At 34.8% G+C, this 17579-nt stretch overlaps 1 protein-coding gene across 1 annotated transcript; it reads left to right on the top strand.

Moving 5' to 3' along the window:
• The first annotated feature begins 707 nt into the window (after positions 1–707).
• Positions 708–2979, top strand: LOC124912287 (pollen-specific leucine-rich repeat extensin-like protein 3). The gene has a single exon (XM_047452884.1). It carries the CDS (start codon positions 772–774, stop codon positions 2833–2835), a length of 2064 nt encoding a protein of 687 aa, XP_047308840.1. The 5' UTR covers positions 708–771; the 3' UTR covers positions 2836–2979.
• Positions 2980–17579: the final 14600 nt, after the last annotated feature.

Raw genomic sequence — 17579 nt, 5'->3', positions numbered from 1 at the left:
AGATAATATGTTACAGGTTACATTAATTTCAATTTAAAAAGTCTTAAATCAAATTAAAAATCATAAATATGGAGTGTCATTATATATAATTTTCCACGTTTAGAGAAAATATATATATATATATATATATATATATATATATATATATATATATATATATATATATATATATATATATATATATATATATTAAGAAAAGTTAACTTAAAAGAAAAAATAAATTAGGATCATTTATTGCCAAGGATAAAATTTAAAACATAAAAAAATAAAAATAAACAAGTAACTAAATGTGGTCAAGGTCAACCAAAACTGAGTTATATCTGTTTTTTGAGTCTCTCAATTTATTCATTTGTAACCCCTTATATGCTTGTAATACTTTTTATATGTCATAATTTATTCTATATGAAATGAGTACGCTAATAAATTTAAAACTATTTTTAATGGAAAAAATCTCAAAATCTCAAAGTAATTAGTAAATATATCTCTATATATAATATTTGATGAACTATTGTGAAAGAATATTTGATAAAATCCCACAAAGAGAGTTATCACCACATTTTTTGGTTTCGCCTACAATTTCCATGAATATAGGGCACTATAAATAGAGATTTGGGTTTTTAGCAAAAAGAAATATATATTTCCCTCGTAAGGCTCCCTTTACTTTTGGGAGGTCCCTCTCTTCCTCAACCTAAGACATATTTCCTATCCATTGGCTCTTTTCTGTTGCTTAGATATAGCAGCCTTGGGGTATCTCCAAGGTGGTCATCACCAATGGCTTTCCTTCCAAATGTGAAGGCCAAAGGTTGCTTCTTCTTATTATTATATATATATCTCTCCTCATTTTACATTGTATCTTTGGCTCACTTTCCTCATTCATCCGGCAATGAAAATGACCCTCTTCCGGACGGATTTGATTTCGAGGTTGACCTACAAATCACATTTCCTAATCCAAGGCTAAAGAGGGCCTACATTGGTCTCCAAGCATTGAAGGATGCCATATATTCTGACCCGATGAACATGACCGGAAATTGGGATGGTGCCAATGTGTGCGCCTACAATGGCGTTTTTTGCGAGAGAGCCCTAGATGATCCAACAATAACCGTTGTGGCAGGAGTTGACCTTAACCAAGGTGACATTGCCGGGCACCTCCCAGATGAGATTGGGATGTTATCCGACATCGCGTTGCTTCATATCAATTCCAACCGATTTTGTGGGATTGTTCCTCAAAGTATTAGCAATCTTAAATTGGTACATGAGCTAGACCTAAGCAACAACCGGTTTGTGGGTCCCTTTCCCGAGGTTGTTTTAGGGTTGCCATCTTTGAAATACCTTGATATAAGGTATAATGATTTTGAGGGGTCGTTACCACCAGAACTATTTGAGAAAGACCTCGACGCATTGTTCGTTAATAACAATAGGTTTGAAGCATGCATTCCCGATACCATTGGGAAGTCACCGGTGTCTGTTGCTGTGTTTTCCAACAATAGGTTTAGCGGGTGCATTCCAAAGACCATTAACCAAATGAGTAATATAAATGAGATTCTTTTCGCTAATAATGAATTGGGTGGTTGTCTACCGGAGGAGATTGGTATGCTAGCTAATGCAACTATAGTTGACATAGGCCATAACAAGTTTGTAGGTGGATTGCCGGTCAGTCTTAACGGATTGAAGAGTGTCGAAGTCTTGGATTTCTCTAACAATATGTTGATAGGGTCAATACCCGACAACATTTGTAAATTGCCAAGTTTGTTGAACTTCACTTTTTCAAACAATTATATAACAAATGAGGGAAAGGAATGTGATCCAAAACTTAGAAATGATATTACATTAGATGACCACCACAATTGTTTGGACAACAAGCCAAAACAAAAACCTACACATGTATGTAAGCCTATTTTAGACAAGTCTATTGATTGTACAAAACATTGTCGTGAAAACCCTGAAAATCCTGGCCCCGAAATACGAAGACGCCCCAAGAGCCCTCCTTCGGAGCCACCAATAAACAAATCTCCACCACCACCAATTTCTTCTCCTCCACCTCCTATAGCATCACCACCACCCCTTGTCTCATCTCCCCCACCAACCTCTAGTCCTCCCCCACCACTTTACTCACCACCTCCACCACCACTATACTCACCACCACCACCACCACCACCAACCGCTAGTCCTCCCCCACCAGTATACTCACCACCTCCACCAACCGCTAGTCCTCCACCACCACCCGTATATTCGCCACCTCCAACAACCGCTAGTCCTCCGCCACCAGTATACTCACCACCACCACCCATATATTCACCACCACCACCCATATATTCACCACCTCCACCAGCCACTAGTCCTCCCCCACCAGTAAACTCACCACCACCACCCGTATATTCACAACCTCCACCAACCACTAGTCCTCCCCCACAAGTAAACTCACCACCACCACCAACCGTATATTCACCACCTCCACCAACCACTAGTCCTCCCCCACCAGTATACTCACCACCACCACCACCACCCGTAAATTCACCACCTCCACCGGCACCAACCACTAGTCCTCCCCCACCAGTATACTCACCACCACCACCCATATATTCACCACCTCCACCAACCGCTAGTCCTCCCCCACCATTATACTCACCTCCTCCACCATCAACAATCTACTCACCTCCTCCTCAAACCTCTAGCCCTCCACCCCAATTATACCCAACGCCACCAATCTACTCACCAGCACCTTCTCCAACTCCTAGACCTCAACCAACACCAGAAGCCTTCCCAAATGTGACACTTCCGCCAACCGTGGGTGGCATGTACTCATCGCCACCCCCTCCAGCAATCCAAGGCTATTAATATTGTTATTTGAAGTTGAAATATTTTCTTTGCTCAATTATAACACCATTTGAATATAAATTGTAGTTTCTAACTTCAATACAATTACATTTAAGAGTCATCTTCATTTGCAATTTCTCCCGTTTCAATTATGTTCTTTTATTTATACCTAGATTTATATTTATATATATCTATTCTTTTTTTTAGTTCATTATATAATTGGTCATTGAAATCAACGGAGCGGCTTCACATTTATTGATTTGCACTAAAAATATTAGTAGCAAGCTCGCCTACTTAAGTCTTAAAGTAGAGAACTAATCTAATAAGTATTTTCATAATTATATCATATATATATATATATATATATATATGAGGTGATTAGTTATATTTTTTTTTATAAGGATATGATTATCAATAATTTTAACAGAAAATAAAAGTAAAAAATTAATTTATAAATGATATAAAATAATATTTAATAAATCAAAACAACTAAACTTACTCTAACAAAAAAAACTTCTCGTTAATCTTAAAAAAACATTTGTCAACCATTAAAACTATCGCCAAATATATCACCGACATCGGTTATTCTTGTGTCGACATTAGCAGGGTCGGTGCAAACGACGCTTATTTAAGCGTCGGTAGCATTAATTTAAATGTCGATGAAAATTTATTTAATTTTTAGTAATTTTGATTTATTTTTAGAATTTTTAAATAATTTTTTTCAAAATTTTATATTTGTATTTAAAAAATGTATGTGATAATTAAAAAGGACATTGAAAATCATTCCTTACTATTATTGACATTTTAAATAATAACCAAATAATCATAAATTTTCTTAACAATATTATATATCTAATATCATAACTAAAAAAAAGAACATTAACTAGTAGATTACAAATTTTTAATAATGTTTTAATGATTTAAAAATAATTAAACTAAAAGACAAATGTGTATACTAAAATACTAATGTAAACTCCATAAATGATAAAAAAAAAAAAAACTTTACTCCATAAACCACTAACATAAAGACAAAGACAATTTTTTCATACTTGTTCAAGTTGTAAATACGGTGGTTTTGAACTTTAGAAAAAATAGATTAATGTTCTCTTGTATATTATATAAATAAAGAAGAATGAATTGAATTTAAATTTCTACTCCTCTAAATAAAAAATTAATAATAATTTTTATCTTTCACACATGGAAAATAATGACATTTTTTAATTTTTTAACCAAATGAATAATTACCCACTACAAGGTTTTTTAGATAAAAAAGAAATAGATAAAATCAAATTCTAAAGAAACATTGGATTGATGAATCATTCTCTACACTGAATATCTTGAATAGTTACCCGTACAAATCCACATCTCATACCACACTCAAATCCTTTTAAAAAATAAAATTCAATTTTATTACCAAAATATTCACTCATATTTATATATTTCCAAAAAAGAAATTAAAATTGAACAATTAATAAAAACGTTAGACATATTTATATTTTCTAGTTTTAATACATATTTTTAAATTATACATATGTAAACACATGTAAACAAATAGTGAATAAGTCGATAAAAAAGACACTAAATGATATCATAATACAATTTAGTAAAAATTATTATAGTTCAGTCACTCATACAACGATTAAAGTATTTAAAAATGGATAATAATAATTATCGAATTTTTGTGATAATCATGATTAATAAATATGTTCGGTGCACATATCTTCACTAACAAATATTTCTATAAACAATTATCTTTTACCTATAATATATAACATATGAAGAAACATTCAATAAATCAATAATCAAACCAAAATAGATTAAATCCAAAAATACAACTTCAGAATATATAATTAAGTTCCAACAAAAATTCTTAAGCCATTTATACTGTAAAAAAATACATAACATTACTTTTTATTCTATAGTAGTATAACTTATTTAATACTATCATATTTTGAAACACAACTCAACACAAGATGCAATCCAAATCTTCTGCTACCGATTGTCGTGTTTCCCTGTTGCGGACCAATCAAAATGCAGGAGCATTATTATATTAATAAATAATGTTGGGTTGAAGAGAATGGTGGGAGAATCCAGAACCCGAGTTTCATTCCGGATTCACCCCAAACGGCGTTAAGGGAATGCCTAGATAACGTATGAAGCGAAGCTCCCATCCTCCAGCTTCCAAATCAAAAAGGAATGAAGATATATTGGTACGAGCGAAGCTCACTTCTCTCCAGGCACCATGTAAGAATGAATGGAGAGAAGCGGTAAGGAGCGAAGCATTCTCCGCCTAGGCGCCCCGTTCAACGGAATGAAGAGATGCTTTTAGATCGAAGCGTACTTCGCATCAAAGGTTTTTGATACCATGACGTTCATGTAAAACCCCCAACACACCCATGAAAAGACCGTTTACCTATCATGTAAATACACTTACTCATGTATGTAAATACAAAAATTAACAAAAATAAAATATTTTTAAATTAAAAAATTTATGAATAAACGCTTTTCAGCGAAGCATTCTTCGCTTCAATTACCTATTTTTATATAAAAAAAAATTTAAAAATTTTATTTACGAGGAGACACTTTGTTGCGAAGCATACTTCGCTTCAATTACTTATTTATATTTTAAAAAAATTAAAAATTTTATTTATGAGGAGAAGCTTTGCAGCGAAGCATACTTCGCTTAAATTATTTTAATACACTGAAGAGAATCTAGCGAACAATACTTCGCCCAGGCGCAATGTAAGAAGGAATGAATATAATGGTTTCGAGCGAACCGTCCTTCGCCTAAGTCCATGTTAAATGTAATGAATAGATGCCTTTCGAGCTAAGACTCCCTCGCCCAAGTGACATGTTAAATGTAATGAATAGACGCTTTTCGAGCAAAGCCTCCCTCACCCAGGTGACATGTTAAATGTAATGAATAGACGCTTTTCGAGCGAAGCATACTTCGTTTCAATTAGTTATATGCCTATACGTTCATGTAAAACCCCCAACACACCCATGAAAAGACCGTTTACCTATCGTGTAAATACAATTACTCATGTATGTAAACACAAAAATAAACAAAAATAAAATATTTTTAAATTAATAAATTTATGAATAGACGCTTTTCCGCGAAGCATTCTTCGCTTCAATTACCTATTTTTATATAAATTTTTTTTATAAATTTTATTTACGAGGAGACACTTTTTTGTGAAGCATACTTCGCTTCAATTATTTTATATGTGTAGAGAATCGAGCGACGCATACTTCTCCCAGGCGCCATGTAAGAAGGAATGAATATACTGGTTTCGAGCGAACCTTCCTTCGCCCAGGTGCCATGTAAAACGTATTGAATAGAATATTTTAGAGCGAAGACTCCTTCGCTCATGTGCCATTCTATAATTTCTGTGAAGTTAAAATCGCTTTATAAAGGATTAAAACATATTTTTCCCGCTGCAAATCTCACACTTCATTTTCACACGAAACTGTTCATATTCTTTCTCTATCTCTCAGCGATTATCTTTATTGTTTGAACGTTGAAACCCTAGAGTTTTCTTCTATTCTACAAGGATTTCTTAGAAAATGTCAGAAAACGAACGCAACAACATGCAAGTGGATACTTCCGACTACCGAGAGATTGTCTTGGCAGTTTTTTAGAGCATAAACGAAACCGCCCCCAATCTTGTATCCAACGACAACGCCGACGATAGACCGGAGAAGTAGGTTATTTTGATTCATATTGTGTTTAAAGTTTTTTGATTAATATTAAACCCATTCATTACATTTCTTTTGTGAAATACTGATTTATATTCTCCCACTAAAAATAATGCGTTGTAGGTTTTACATGAATAAATATGAAAGGAAGAGGAAGAGAAATATGAAGATGAAGCGGATACGAAGGCGAAAACGAATACGAATACGAAGTCATCGACTAATGAATCAGTTTCTATAGTTGCTGTCGAAGCTACTGATATTGATACAAGTATACCTGTCGATGAAGATTTACCACCATCTCCCCAAAAAACCAAAACTATAAAAAAAGGAAAGTGGCATTTCTAACAAGATCATCCCCTCATGACCTTTTTCACATAATTCCTAAATTGAGCGTAGAATGGAAGGAAGTTGTGAAGGAATTCGGATTTGGTTCTTTTCTTACATTGGGTGTCTCCAATTGCCTGGGTCATTTTTCTAAACACGTAGTCAAATGTTTCGACCCTGATAAGGGTTCTCTGGTATTGGCCAACGGTGATGAGATCCTTTTTGATGAAGACCTCGTCCATCTCGTGCTGAACCTCCCGAGAGGGCCAATGAACGTAGTTGAGTCCGCTGGGGCGGACAAGAATAAAGACCCTGCTTTTTTTAATTTCTTGAGGGATTGGAAGACGAGATGGAGCGGGAAGAATCAACTTCAGCTCCTGAAACATGTTCTATAATACCCAAGATATTATGTAACACAAGTGTAGACAACGATTTCAAAATCGACTTTGTTGTCTCAAGTTTCTTATATCCAGTTCAAAATTCACGAGTTAGGTAAACATGTATTTAACCTATTATATATCTAATTGTATTTGTGAATACTTACACATGTATTCTATTAATTCAGGTTCAAAATTCTCAAATCTTTAATTGATGTTGATAACATAAAGAACCTGAACTGGTGCCACTTTACACTACAGCGATTGGTTGAAAGTGTAAGAAGTTGGAAAGAAAAAGAAAAAGAAAAAAAGAAAAAAATCCATATTTTGATGGACCTCTAACCCTTTTATTAGTAAATAATTACTCTCTTGTATAAGATTTATAGATATGAAATATTTACTAACATGTTTCTCATTCCTTACTTCAGATTTGCTACCTAGATGGTGTATTTGTGAATGGTGTACGTCAGCCTTATGAAACGTTTTTTCCAATCATCTCTTGCTGGGATGACATCATATTGTTAGAGATTACCACGTTAGAAGCTCGTGCTAGTAGTTTTGGGCTGGGCAGGGCTGGGCAGAGATTCTAGTTAATTTATTGGAATTACCTAAAGACGATGGTGTTCGGTCAAATTATTTTGACTAAGTGTCAAAGTATTTTGACTATTGGAATTTTGATAATGAGTGTGTATAAAACTTAATCTAAGTCGTCTAATCGTTTTTGGTGCAGGTGTAACGAAAACATGTTACATTAGACTAAGTATGAATGAGGTTCATTAGACTGATTAGCCATTAGATGCATTCAAAGACGTAGTTAGACGTGAAGTCTAATTGACATAGTCAGACGTGCAATCTAACAGATACGTAGTTAGACGTACAGTCTATCAGATATGTAGTTAGACGTGCAGTCTAACAGATACGTAGTTAGACGTGCAGTCTAACAGACATAGTTAGACGTGCAGTCTAACATATACGTAGTTAGATGTGCAGTCTAACAGATACACAGTTAGACATGCAGTCTAACATATACGTAGTTAAACGTGCAATCTAATAAATACGTAGTTAGACGTGCAGTCTAACAGATGTAGTTAGACGTGCAGTCTAACGTATGAGAGTTAGACGTGCAGTCTAACGTATGAGAGTTAGACGTGAAGTCTAACTCCTTCAGGTTAGTCTGAAGGGATGCGTAGTTAGACATTCAGTATAACGTATGAGAGTTAAATGTGCAGTCTAACTCCTTCAGATTAGTCTGAAGGGATGCGTAGTTAGACGTGCAGTCTAACGTATGAGAGTTAAATGTGCAGTCTAACTCCTTCAGATTAGTCTGAAGGGATACGTACTTAGACATGCAGTCTAACTCCTTTAGATAAGTCTGAAGGGATGCGTAGTTAGATGTGCAGTCTAACGTGTGAGAGTTAGACGTGCAGTCTAACTCCTTTAGATTAGTCTAAAGGGAGACGTAGTTAGACGTGTCCTCTAAGAAATGAGAGTTAGACGTGGAGTGTAACAGATACGTAGTTAGACGTGTAGTCTAACTGATACGTAGTTAGACGTACATTCTAACAGACGTAGTTAGACGTGCAGTCTAACAGATACATAATTAGACGTGTAGTCTAACGTATGAGAGTTAGACGTGCAGTCTAACTCCTTCAGATTAGTCTAAAGGGAGACGTAGTTAGACGTGTCGTCTAACAGATGAGAGTTAGACGTGCAATCTAACTCCTTCAGAATAGTCTGCAGGGAACCGTAATTAGACGTGTCGTCTAATCCCATTAGACCAGGTGGTCTAATGGATCCTACTATTAGATGTAGGCGTCTAATTTTATTAGACGAGGTCATCTATGTGAAAAACAACTAATGCCATGCTTAAGTAGTTGCTTGAAGCTAGCACCCGTCTACCCACGATCAACAAGTTGTACGCTACTCCTACTCCACTTTCCAGTGAAGATTAGTACGACAGCCAGTTGCAACCAATTGATTAATTCCACATAAGAAAATATTCTTCCACTACTTGTTTCTTGCAGGAATATCCTAGAAGAATATTTGGCGCACTACCAGATTGGTACGACCACAATCCTGGTGCTCAGAGTCTGTTGTGTACTATGGAGGCGTTCCTGGAAGCTCACCACGTGTCATTATGGAAGATTCGACCGTTGGTACATGCTCTCTATTTAAAGATCTTAAAGGACCACAGATGAATAACACATATATCGATCTATCGATACTCAGAGAATCATACGCGAACATACAATCTGATATACGAAAGAGTTGCTTTCTTTCTTTACTGTGTGTTTATCAAGAGAGAGTTAGAATCAAAGCATTGTTTTAGCTAAGTGATATACTTCAATATAGTGTAAGTTGAACAAATCCTGTTCTGTTCAACAGTGAGTTAATCGTGCAACTGTATTTGATTCTAAGAAACGTATAGTGAATCCTTCCGGTGGTTGGAAGAATGGATGACGTAGGAGAGTTTTCTCCGAACATGCATAAACAAACTGTTGTGTTATTTACATTTTGTCATCTTCTCATTCTTTGGTTCTTAACTTCAAACCTAAGCAAACGTTTCCGCACTTGAATCGTTAAAGAGTTTACAAGGGTTTGTGAAGAATAGAAAGTGATTTAAATCCCTAACAGGATTTCTATCAAACCGTTTATCCGAAGCCGTCATCAATAGCCAGACCCCTGTCTCTATTGATTACGCCGATCCTATCAATTGATATCAGATCCCTGTTTCTATTCTCAAGCCTCAAGAACTTGAATCATGTCTATCATCAACGAGATCTCTATTCTGTCAAGAGATAACTACGACTATTGGATGATGAGAATGCAAGCTCACTTGATTGTTCTTGATTGTGACATGTGGAGCCTCATTACCGATGACCCTATAAAAATTTCGAAGCCAACATGTGAGTGGACTACTGAGGATAGATGACCAACAACCTGGAAAATGTGGCCAAAAATATTCTGTATCAATCGATTAACATGAACATATTCTACGAGATCAAGTCTTATTCCTCTGCTAAAGAAATATGGGAGAAGCTGACTCAGATTTATGGTCGAAAGGTTCAAGCAAAGAAGAATCAGAAGGACCAGAAAGTTTTCATGTGTGTTGAAAACAAATCATGTCCACATGAGTATGCACTTTATTTAAAATGGATAAAATGGAGATTGTTAGTTCTTTTGTCTTACGTGGATGATATTATTTTTACATGAAATAATTTGAGTCTTTTTGAAGATTTCAAGAATGATATGGCCCGAGAATTTGAGATTACAAATATTTTCTAATGTCATTTACCTCGAATTAGAAGTGCGCCAACCAGATGATGGAATTTTTGTTGGGAAATAAACATATGTGAAGGAAGTTCTAGATAGATTCAGTTTGTCGAATACCAAATCGTTGGTTACCCGTATGGAGGTTGGAGCTAAATTAAATAAGAATGAAAAGGGAAAAAATATGGATCTCACACTGTTCAAATCTCTTGTTGGATCTATATAGTATTTGAAATGTACTTGGCCGGATATTCTTTTTATAGTGAGAATTATTAATTGATTCATGGAGGTGCACATGAAGGCAGAAAAAAGGATATTGAGATATTTGAAAGGTACAATTAATTTTGGACTACTTTATTCATCGTCCAAAGAATTTCAACTTGTTGGATATTCAATAGTGATTTTGCGAAATATAGTTGATCAGAATAGCACAATTGGGTTTTTGTTTTTTATGGGGTGTATTGAAATTTTGCGGAGTTTGAAGAAACAATTGATAGCCTCGCTATCATCTTGTGAAGCTGAATATGTCGCAATGATAATATGCACTTGTCACGCAATCTGGCTAAAAGGAATGTTGAAGAAAATATGTTTGTTAAAGAATGAAGCTGTAGAATTATCTCTCAAATATGGAAATTCAATAGCAAATCAATCACTTGTTGAGATACCAGGAGATGAAGTATCCCTTAATTCAAAAACAACAACAACATCGAATAATTGCGGAAACGAAAGAAAGCAAACTAAAGAACGCATACACAATATTTATTGGTGGTTCGGTCAAAACAGGCCTACGTCCACTTTCAAAGCACAAGAGGATATCAACTTTATTATCAAGATTGTTATATGAGTATTACAATATTTCTCTCATAATTAAATCTCACACACAACTCACAAGAAATTGATGCTCTCAAAGCAAAGACTTGGCTTTCTAAAGTGTCTGACTGCACCTTTAAATAAGTCTCAATTAGGTCAATATCAATATCTTGTACAAATCTCTTAAAGAGCTTCCAAAATATTAAATCTCACACACAACTCACAAGGAATCGATGCTCTCAAGGCAAAGACTTGGCTTTCTAAAGTGCCTGACTGCACCTTTAAATAAGTCTCAATTAGGTCAACATCAATATCTTGTGCAAATCTCTCAAAGAGCTTCCAAAATATTCTTACAATATTTCTTAATTTTATTTCCATAATAAAAGATCTAATTTCTTTTTGTGTTAATCTTATTTCATAATGTCAAGATTATACACCAAAAGATATAGTTTCCTTTTGTTGAATATAGCATTTCCTTGTACTAAGATTGTGTATCATGAATATACCACATTTATAATATTTGTATATCCATTCTCAACACTCCACCTTGATTTAAAAGTTATCTCCGTCTTTTCTTTTATAATTTTCTTTGTCAACAAGCAAAGTCCCATAGCTCCCAAATCCAGGAACCGCTATCATTTCAGCAACATTGTCACCTTCTTGGTAACAACTTCTTTATGCTCAATTATGCTCCTCTCGATATAATACCCCACATCGAACTTTAGCGTGGTAAACACATTCTATAAGAGTAAAACCAAGGGGGCTTTAGGCCGCATAAGTCAACCACTATATCACATATAACAGGTTACACATTGTTTTTTCAAATTAAGATTTATAATCTAACAGATTATATAAACCTTCAAAAACATCATCATCATCAAAGATGGTACATACATATTAAATGTATCTTAAACAATGTTGGAAATACCTAAACCTAGGTATCTAGGGATTGAAGAGAAAGTAGTTGAAGAAAATGAACTTTTTCTTCTAACACTTGCCTTCGTCTTGATTCACCTCACTCTCTTTGTCTTGTTCTTGTCTCTGGAATATACAAACTGACTAATTACGTAAATATTCAAGAATAACATCATCATGAAAGATGACACATACATATGGAATGTATCTTCACAAATTGTGGAATTACCTAATCATAAGTATCAAGGGAGTGAAAAGAAAGTAGTTGAAGAAACTTATATTTTTTTTCTTAACACCTGCCTTCGTCTTGATTCGCCTTCCTCTATATGTCTTTTTCCTTTTCAAAATTTATTATCTGTCGAAAACTGAGAACACCCAAAATGAACTTACATCACTTTCTCCTCAAAATAAGATACCAATCGAAAGCCGGGAAGACCCAAGACGAACTTCCATCGTCTACTTCTTCAAAATATGGTATCTATCGAAACCGAGGATACCTAAAACGAACATCCATCATCTACTTCATCAAAATAATATATTAATCGAAGCCGAGAAGTGTCAAGACAAACATCCATCGTCTATTTTTTCAAAATCAGATATCTGTCGAAATCGATGACATCCTAGACAAACATTCGTCGTCTACTTTATCAAAGTAAGATATTGTTCGAAAGTCGAGAAGACCCAAGACAACTTACATCGTCTAAATAATTAGGAATCTAGAGACATCTCTTTACTCAATCTCAAGATCTAGCCAAACATTTACACCCATTGTGCCTTGAACTTTGCACACTCAACCAACTTTGAACCGCATACTTCTCTAATTGTCTTCAATTGTTTTTACCATGCTTCATAGTTTCTTCTAAAGAAATCGCGATTGTCCTTCCATTTGAATTGATAGAGCCTCTTATCTAGCTCATTTTTCATGACTAGGAATCACATTCAAGGTCTCATTCATCTTCTCGCATCAGATGCTAATTCAATGATCTCATTCGCCTTTGAATTGACCGAACCTCTCATCTTGACCCTTTTTTTTGACTAGGAAACTCATTCAAAGTCTTATTTATCTTCTCACATTGAAAGATAATGTAAGCATTTCTTCTTGGTTCTTTTAAGAGTTGCTTCATGATGTCTCCACCTAAATTTATAAGTGTCTTCCATTGGTATTCCTCTTCTTGGTCTTTCATTCATATTGCGTGTTAACTAGCAATATGTCAATCCTCAATCACCTGCCAATTCAATGCAATCTAACAATTTTGGCCTGAAGGATTGCCTTTCAACACGTCGACAATGATGTCATCAGTAAATGCATTTTTTATAAGATTTGTTGTGTACCATTCTTTTCTTCATCCATGGCCAATGAAACCTCTTCACCAAGATCATCCTACTCCCCAACATTAGAAGAAATATCAATTGTCCCATGACAATTCTCCTTCGGCATTATACATTTTTAATGACATATCTCCACCTCGAGTTGTGATTTCCCTTGAATCACTACTTGTGTCTTCATTGTGTGTGATCTAGCTTGTCAAACTTCACATCTTGATATAGAATAACATTATATCCACCTTCTTCCAGCAAAACTCTATACCCTTTGACATTCTCTGAAAATCCAACAAAGAAAATTTCTTTGTCGTTGGATCCAACTTCCTTTGCATTACCATGAGTTAAATTTTTGCACCAAAAACTCATTTCTAACCCAATTCTTACAAGCCTTTGAGGCCAAGCCTACGATGTCATAACTTTGATATATATTGAGTGACCTCGGAGATAATAACTAAAAATACTTGTGAGTACCTTATAGAGAATACACATCGTTTTTAATTGCTTCTTCCATAACAACAAAAGTACGTTGCTCACCAGCAATGATCCATCTCTTGTCTTCCAAGCTATTTTATATTAGGCTTCTTTAGTTTTAAGTAGGCTTTTCTGAAGTATCCTTACTCTTAACACCAGAAAACTTCGCATTTTCTTTAGTCTTCAACATAGACTTAGAAGTCTTACTGCTCTACCTTCTTTCTCATGATGTTGTTTACCTCTTGCAAATATGTCTTCTCTATTGTATTATTGTGTACAATATTCCATCTTAGTTTGATCCTTGGACATTAAGTAACTCGTAATTCTTCCACCTCAAATTTGGTAGTCATTCATAACAACAACAACTCCAACTTGGACATCTTTTGGAAACCTCCATAGAACTTATCAAGAACCCTCCAAGGTGCCTCCAAGTTCTTAAGCATCTTCTCCTTTCGAATAACCTCATTTTGATACCACTTTGATGACAGCGAGTGACGTTTAAATCGTCGGAGTGTTGTTGGATGTTGATGACATCGTGTGATATTCGAATCGCCGGAGTGTCGCTAGATGTTGATGACAACGAGTGACGTTCGAATCTTCGGAGTGTCGCTGGATATGTATGACAACAAGTGACAGTTTGAATCGCCGGAGTATCGCTAGATGTTGATGACATCGAGTGACGTTTGAATCGCCAGAGTGTCGCTAGATGTTAATGATAGCGAGTGACGTTCGAATTGTCGGAGTGTCGCTAAATTTATATGACAGTGAGTGACGTTCGAATCGCCGGAGTGTCGCTGGATGTTGATGACAAATGAGAATTTAATTTTTTTGGACATAAATCTATCGAGATATAGAGTGCAATGATGTCTCACTTGTTTAACATAGTGTGTGATAAAATATAGATAAAAGATACTTAGGAAATATAAGATAATATAATCATTTGAGTTCTCCTCCAATGGTTATTTCCACCGTTGGAGGAGGTAGTAGAAAATTGTGAATCAGTTTCTTCAAGATGGATAAACCCGCTCTAATACTATTTAGAAATTTAAGAGAGAATATTGTATTACTTGTGTATTGCTTGTGTATTATTACATAAGAAGTCTAGTGCTTAAATAGTGAAAATTATATTTACAAGAAAGTAAATGATTTAAACAATAAAATTATATAATTGATTTGACAATCAACAACAAATCTTTAATCAATTTGTCTAATTGATTGATTTGCTACTAACTTTCCATTCTCGGTCAATTAGAAAATCAATTAGTTTAATTAATTGATTTGCTACTGACTTTTCATATTTGTGAGATATTTCTAAAGAAGCAACCACAGTTTTTATCGACAACAAGTCTGCTCAAACTCTAGTAAGGAATCTTATTTTTCATGATTGAAGTAAACACATCGATACGCATTATCACTTCAATCGAGAGTATTACGAAAAAGGAGATAAGACTTGAATATGAAAACTATGTTTATCAAGCTGCATATATTCTTATGAAGCCTCTTGGAGTTGAGATTTTCAGTAGAATGATGAGTATGCTTGGTGTTAGGATCAGGATCTCCAAGGGAAACTAGATCTCACAAAGGTGAAGCTTACACACATGCTGGTTGATAATAACCTTGTCAGAGGTTAATATCGATCTCTATTCTTCGCAAGTTGTCACAAACTCTTGAACCAAGTTCAAGTGCGGAAGTGTTTGTTTCAACTTGAAGAAACGAATAAACAGTTTAGAGGATGGTAAAGGAAAGAAGACACAACACATAATTTATGGATGTTCGGAGATAAAGTTCCTACGTCACCCCTTTTCTCAAACCTTTGATAAGGATATTCACTAGAATATTTGATCTGTTTACAATACGTACATAAACTTAGTCGAACAACCAAGTCTTAACTACTGTCTGTTTTCGATCTTTCAATAAACTCACTCTGTTGAACAGAAACAAATTCTGTCAACTTACAATGCTCACCACTCACACAGAATAGGTAATATTGTAATACACTTGAGTTTCTAACACACACTATTTCGAAAGCTTGAGAGATTTGATAGTAAGGATTCGGGTTGCAAAGGTTATAAGGTTAAAAGGTGAAACCGGTGGTGAAAACAGATGACTTCTGTCTTCTTAAGTAGGCAAATATATAAACAGATAAATTTTCTTCTTCAACGGATATATTTGTTTGATGGTTCACTTATCTTGATCGTGATTGGTTGGAGTTCAAAGTAGTACAACAGATGAGATATCCTTTGATCTTGTCTGTACTCTAATAATAATAAGTCAAGATTGACATTAAATTGATTAATGATTTCCGAGGAGCAATCAACATACAATTTTGCCTTCTAATGATTTGGCAGATTGGATTATGTTGACAGACATCTGCTCCTAAGAAGTCTTCATAAGACTTGCACTAAAAAGGCAATATAGATTAAGTTGGAAGACATCTACTCTCAAGAAGTCTTCATCAGACTTGCACCAAAATAGAAATAAAAGGCTGAGGTAGTATAAAACTTATTTTTGCAATTATCGGGTATATTTGTGACAATCCTGGAATACATACTACCGGCTACGCTTCATTAGATAACCGATATTTAAAATACTACCGGTTGCACTTAGGATAAAATCGAAGTTGAGATATAACCGGATTTAGATATAACCGAAGTAGAGATACTACCGGCTACGCGTTAGATAAAACCGAACTGAGATACTACTAGTTATGTGTGAGATAAACTGACTTTGAGATATTACCGGATGTGAGATACTACCGGATACGCTTAGGATAAAACCGACTTTGAGATATTACCGACCTTAAGATACTACCGGTTACGTCTAGGATAAAACCGATTTAGGATAAAACCGACTTTGATATACTACTGGATACACTTAGGATAAAACCAATTTTGAGATACTACTGGTTACGTCTTGAGATACTACCGGATACGCTTAGGATAAAAATAATTTTGAGATACTACTGGTTATGTCTTGAGATACTACCAATCTTGAGATACTACTGGATATGCTTAGGATAAAATCGATTTTGAGATACTACCGATTACGTCTTTAGATACTACCGATCTTAATATACTACCGGATACGCTTAGAATAAAACCGATTTTGATATACTACTGGTTATGTCTTGGATAAAACCGATCTTCAGATACTATCGGATACGCTTAGGATAAAACCGATTTTGAGATACTACCAGCTTGGAGATATTACCGACTTGGAGATAAAAACCGGTTACGTCTTGACATAAAACCGATGTTAAAATACTACCGGTTACGTTTCTGAAAAAACGATTTTGCACCCGACTTGAAATAAAACTGATCATCTTTATTTCCGGTTTTCTTTAACCTGCATGAGATTTAAACTTAGTTAAGTTCTTTATTAATAGTTAATTAATAATTAGTTACCTATTTATGTAAGGATTTCATAGAGTACATGTTGACGAATTCTTTGGATAGAATGGATTTGCTAATGACCTCACTTAGGATTTGGTATTTAGTTTTTAGGAAAGATTTGGCTCCATGAGTTTTGATAGGTCGAAAGAGCATGAGAAGTATTAGGACATATCATCAATTATTT

This window comes from Impatiens glandulifera, chromosome 8, assembly GCF_907164915.1.
Source record: "Impatiens glandulifera chromosome 8, dImpGla2.1, whole genome shotgun sequence".
Lineage (NCBI taxonomy): Eukaryota > Viridiplantae > Streptophyta > Magnoliopsida > Ericales > Balsaminaceae > Impatiens > Impatiens glandulifera.
Note: the sequence above shows the minus strand (reverse complement) of the source record. Positions and strands in the feature narration are given on the sequence as shown.

Excerpts from the sequence above, each read along its gene's own strand:
- LOC124912287 (XM_047452884.1), top strand. The coding sequence starts at position 772 with ATGGCTTTCCTTCCAAATGTGAAGGCCAAAGGTTGCTTCTTCTTATTA.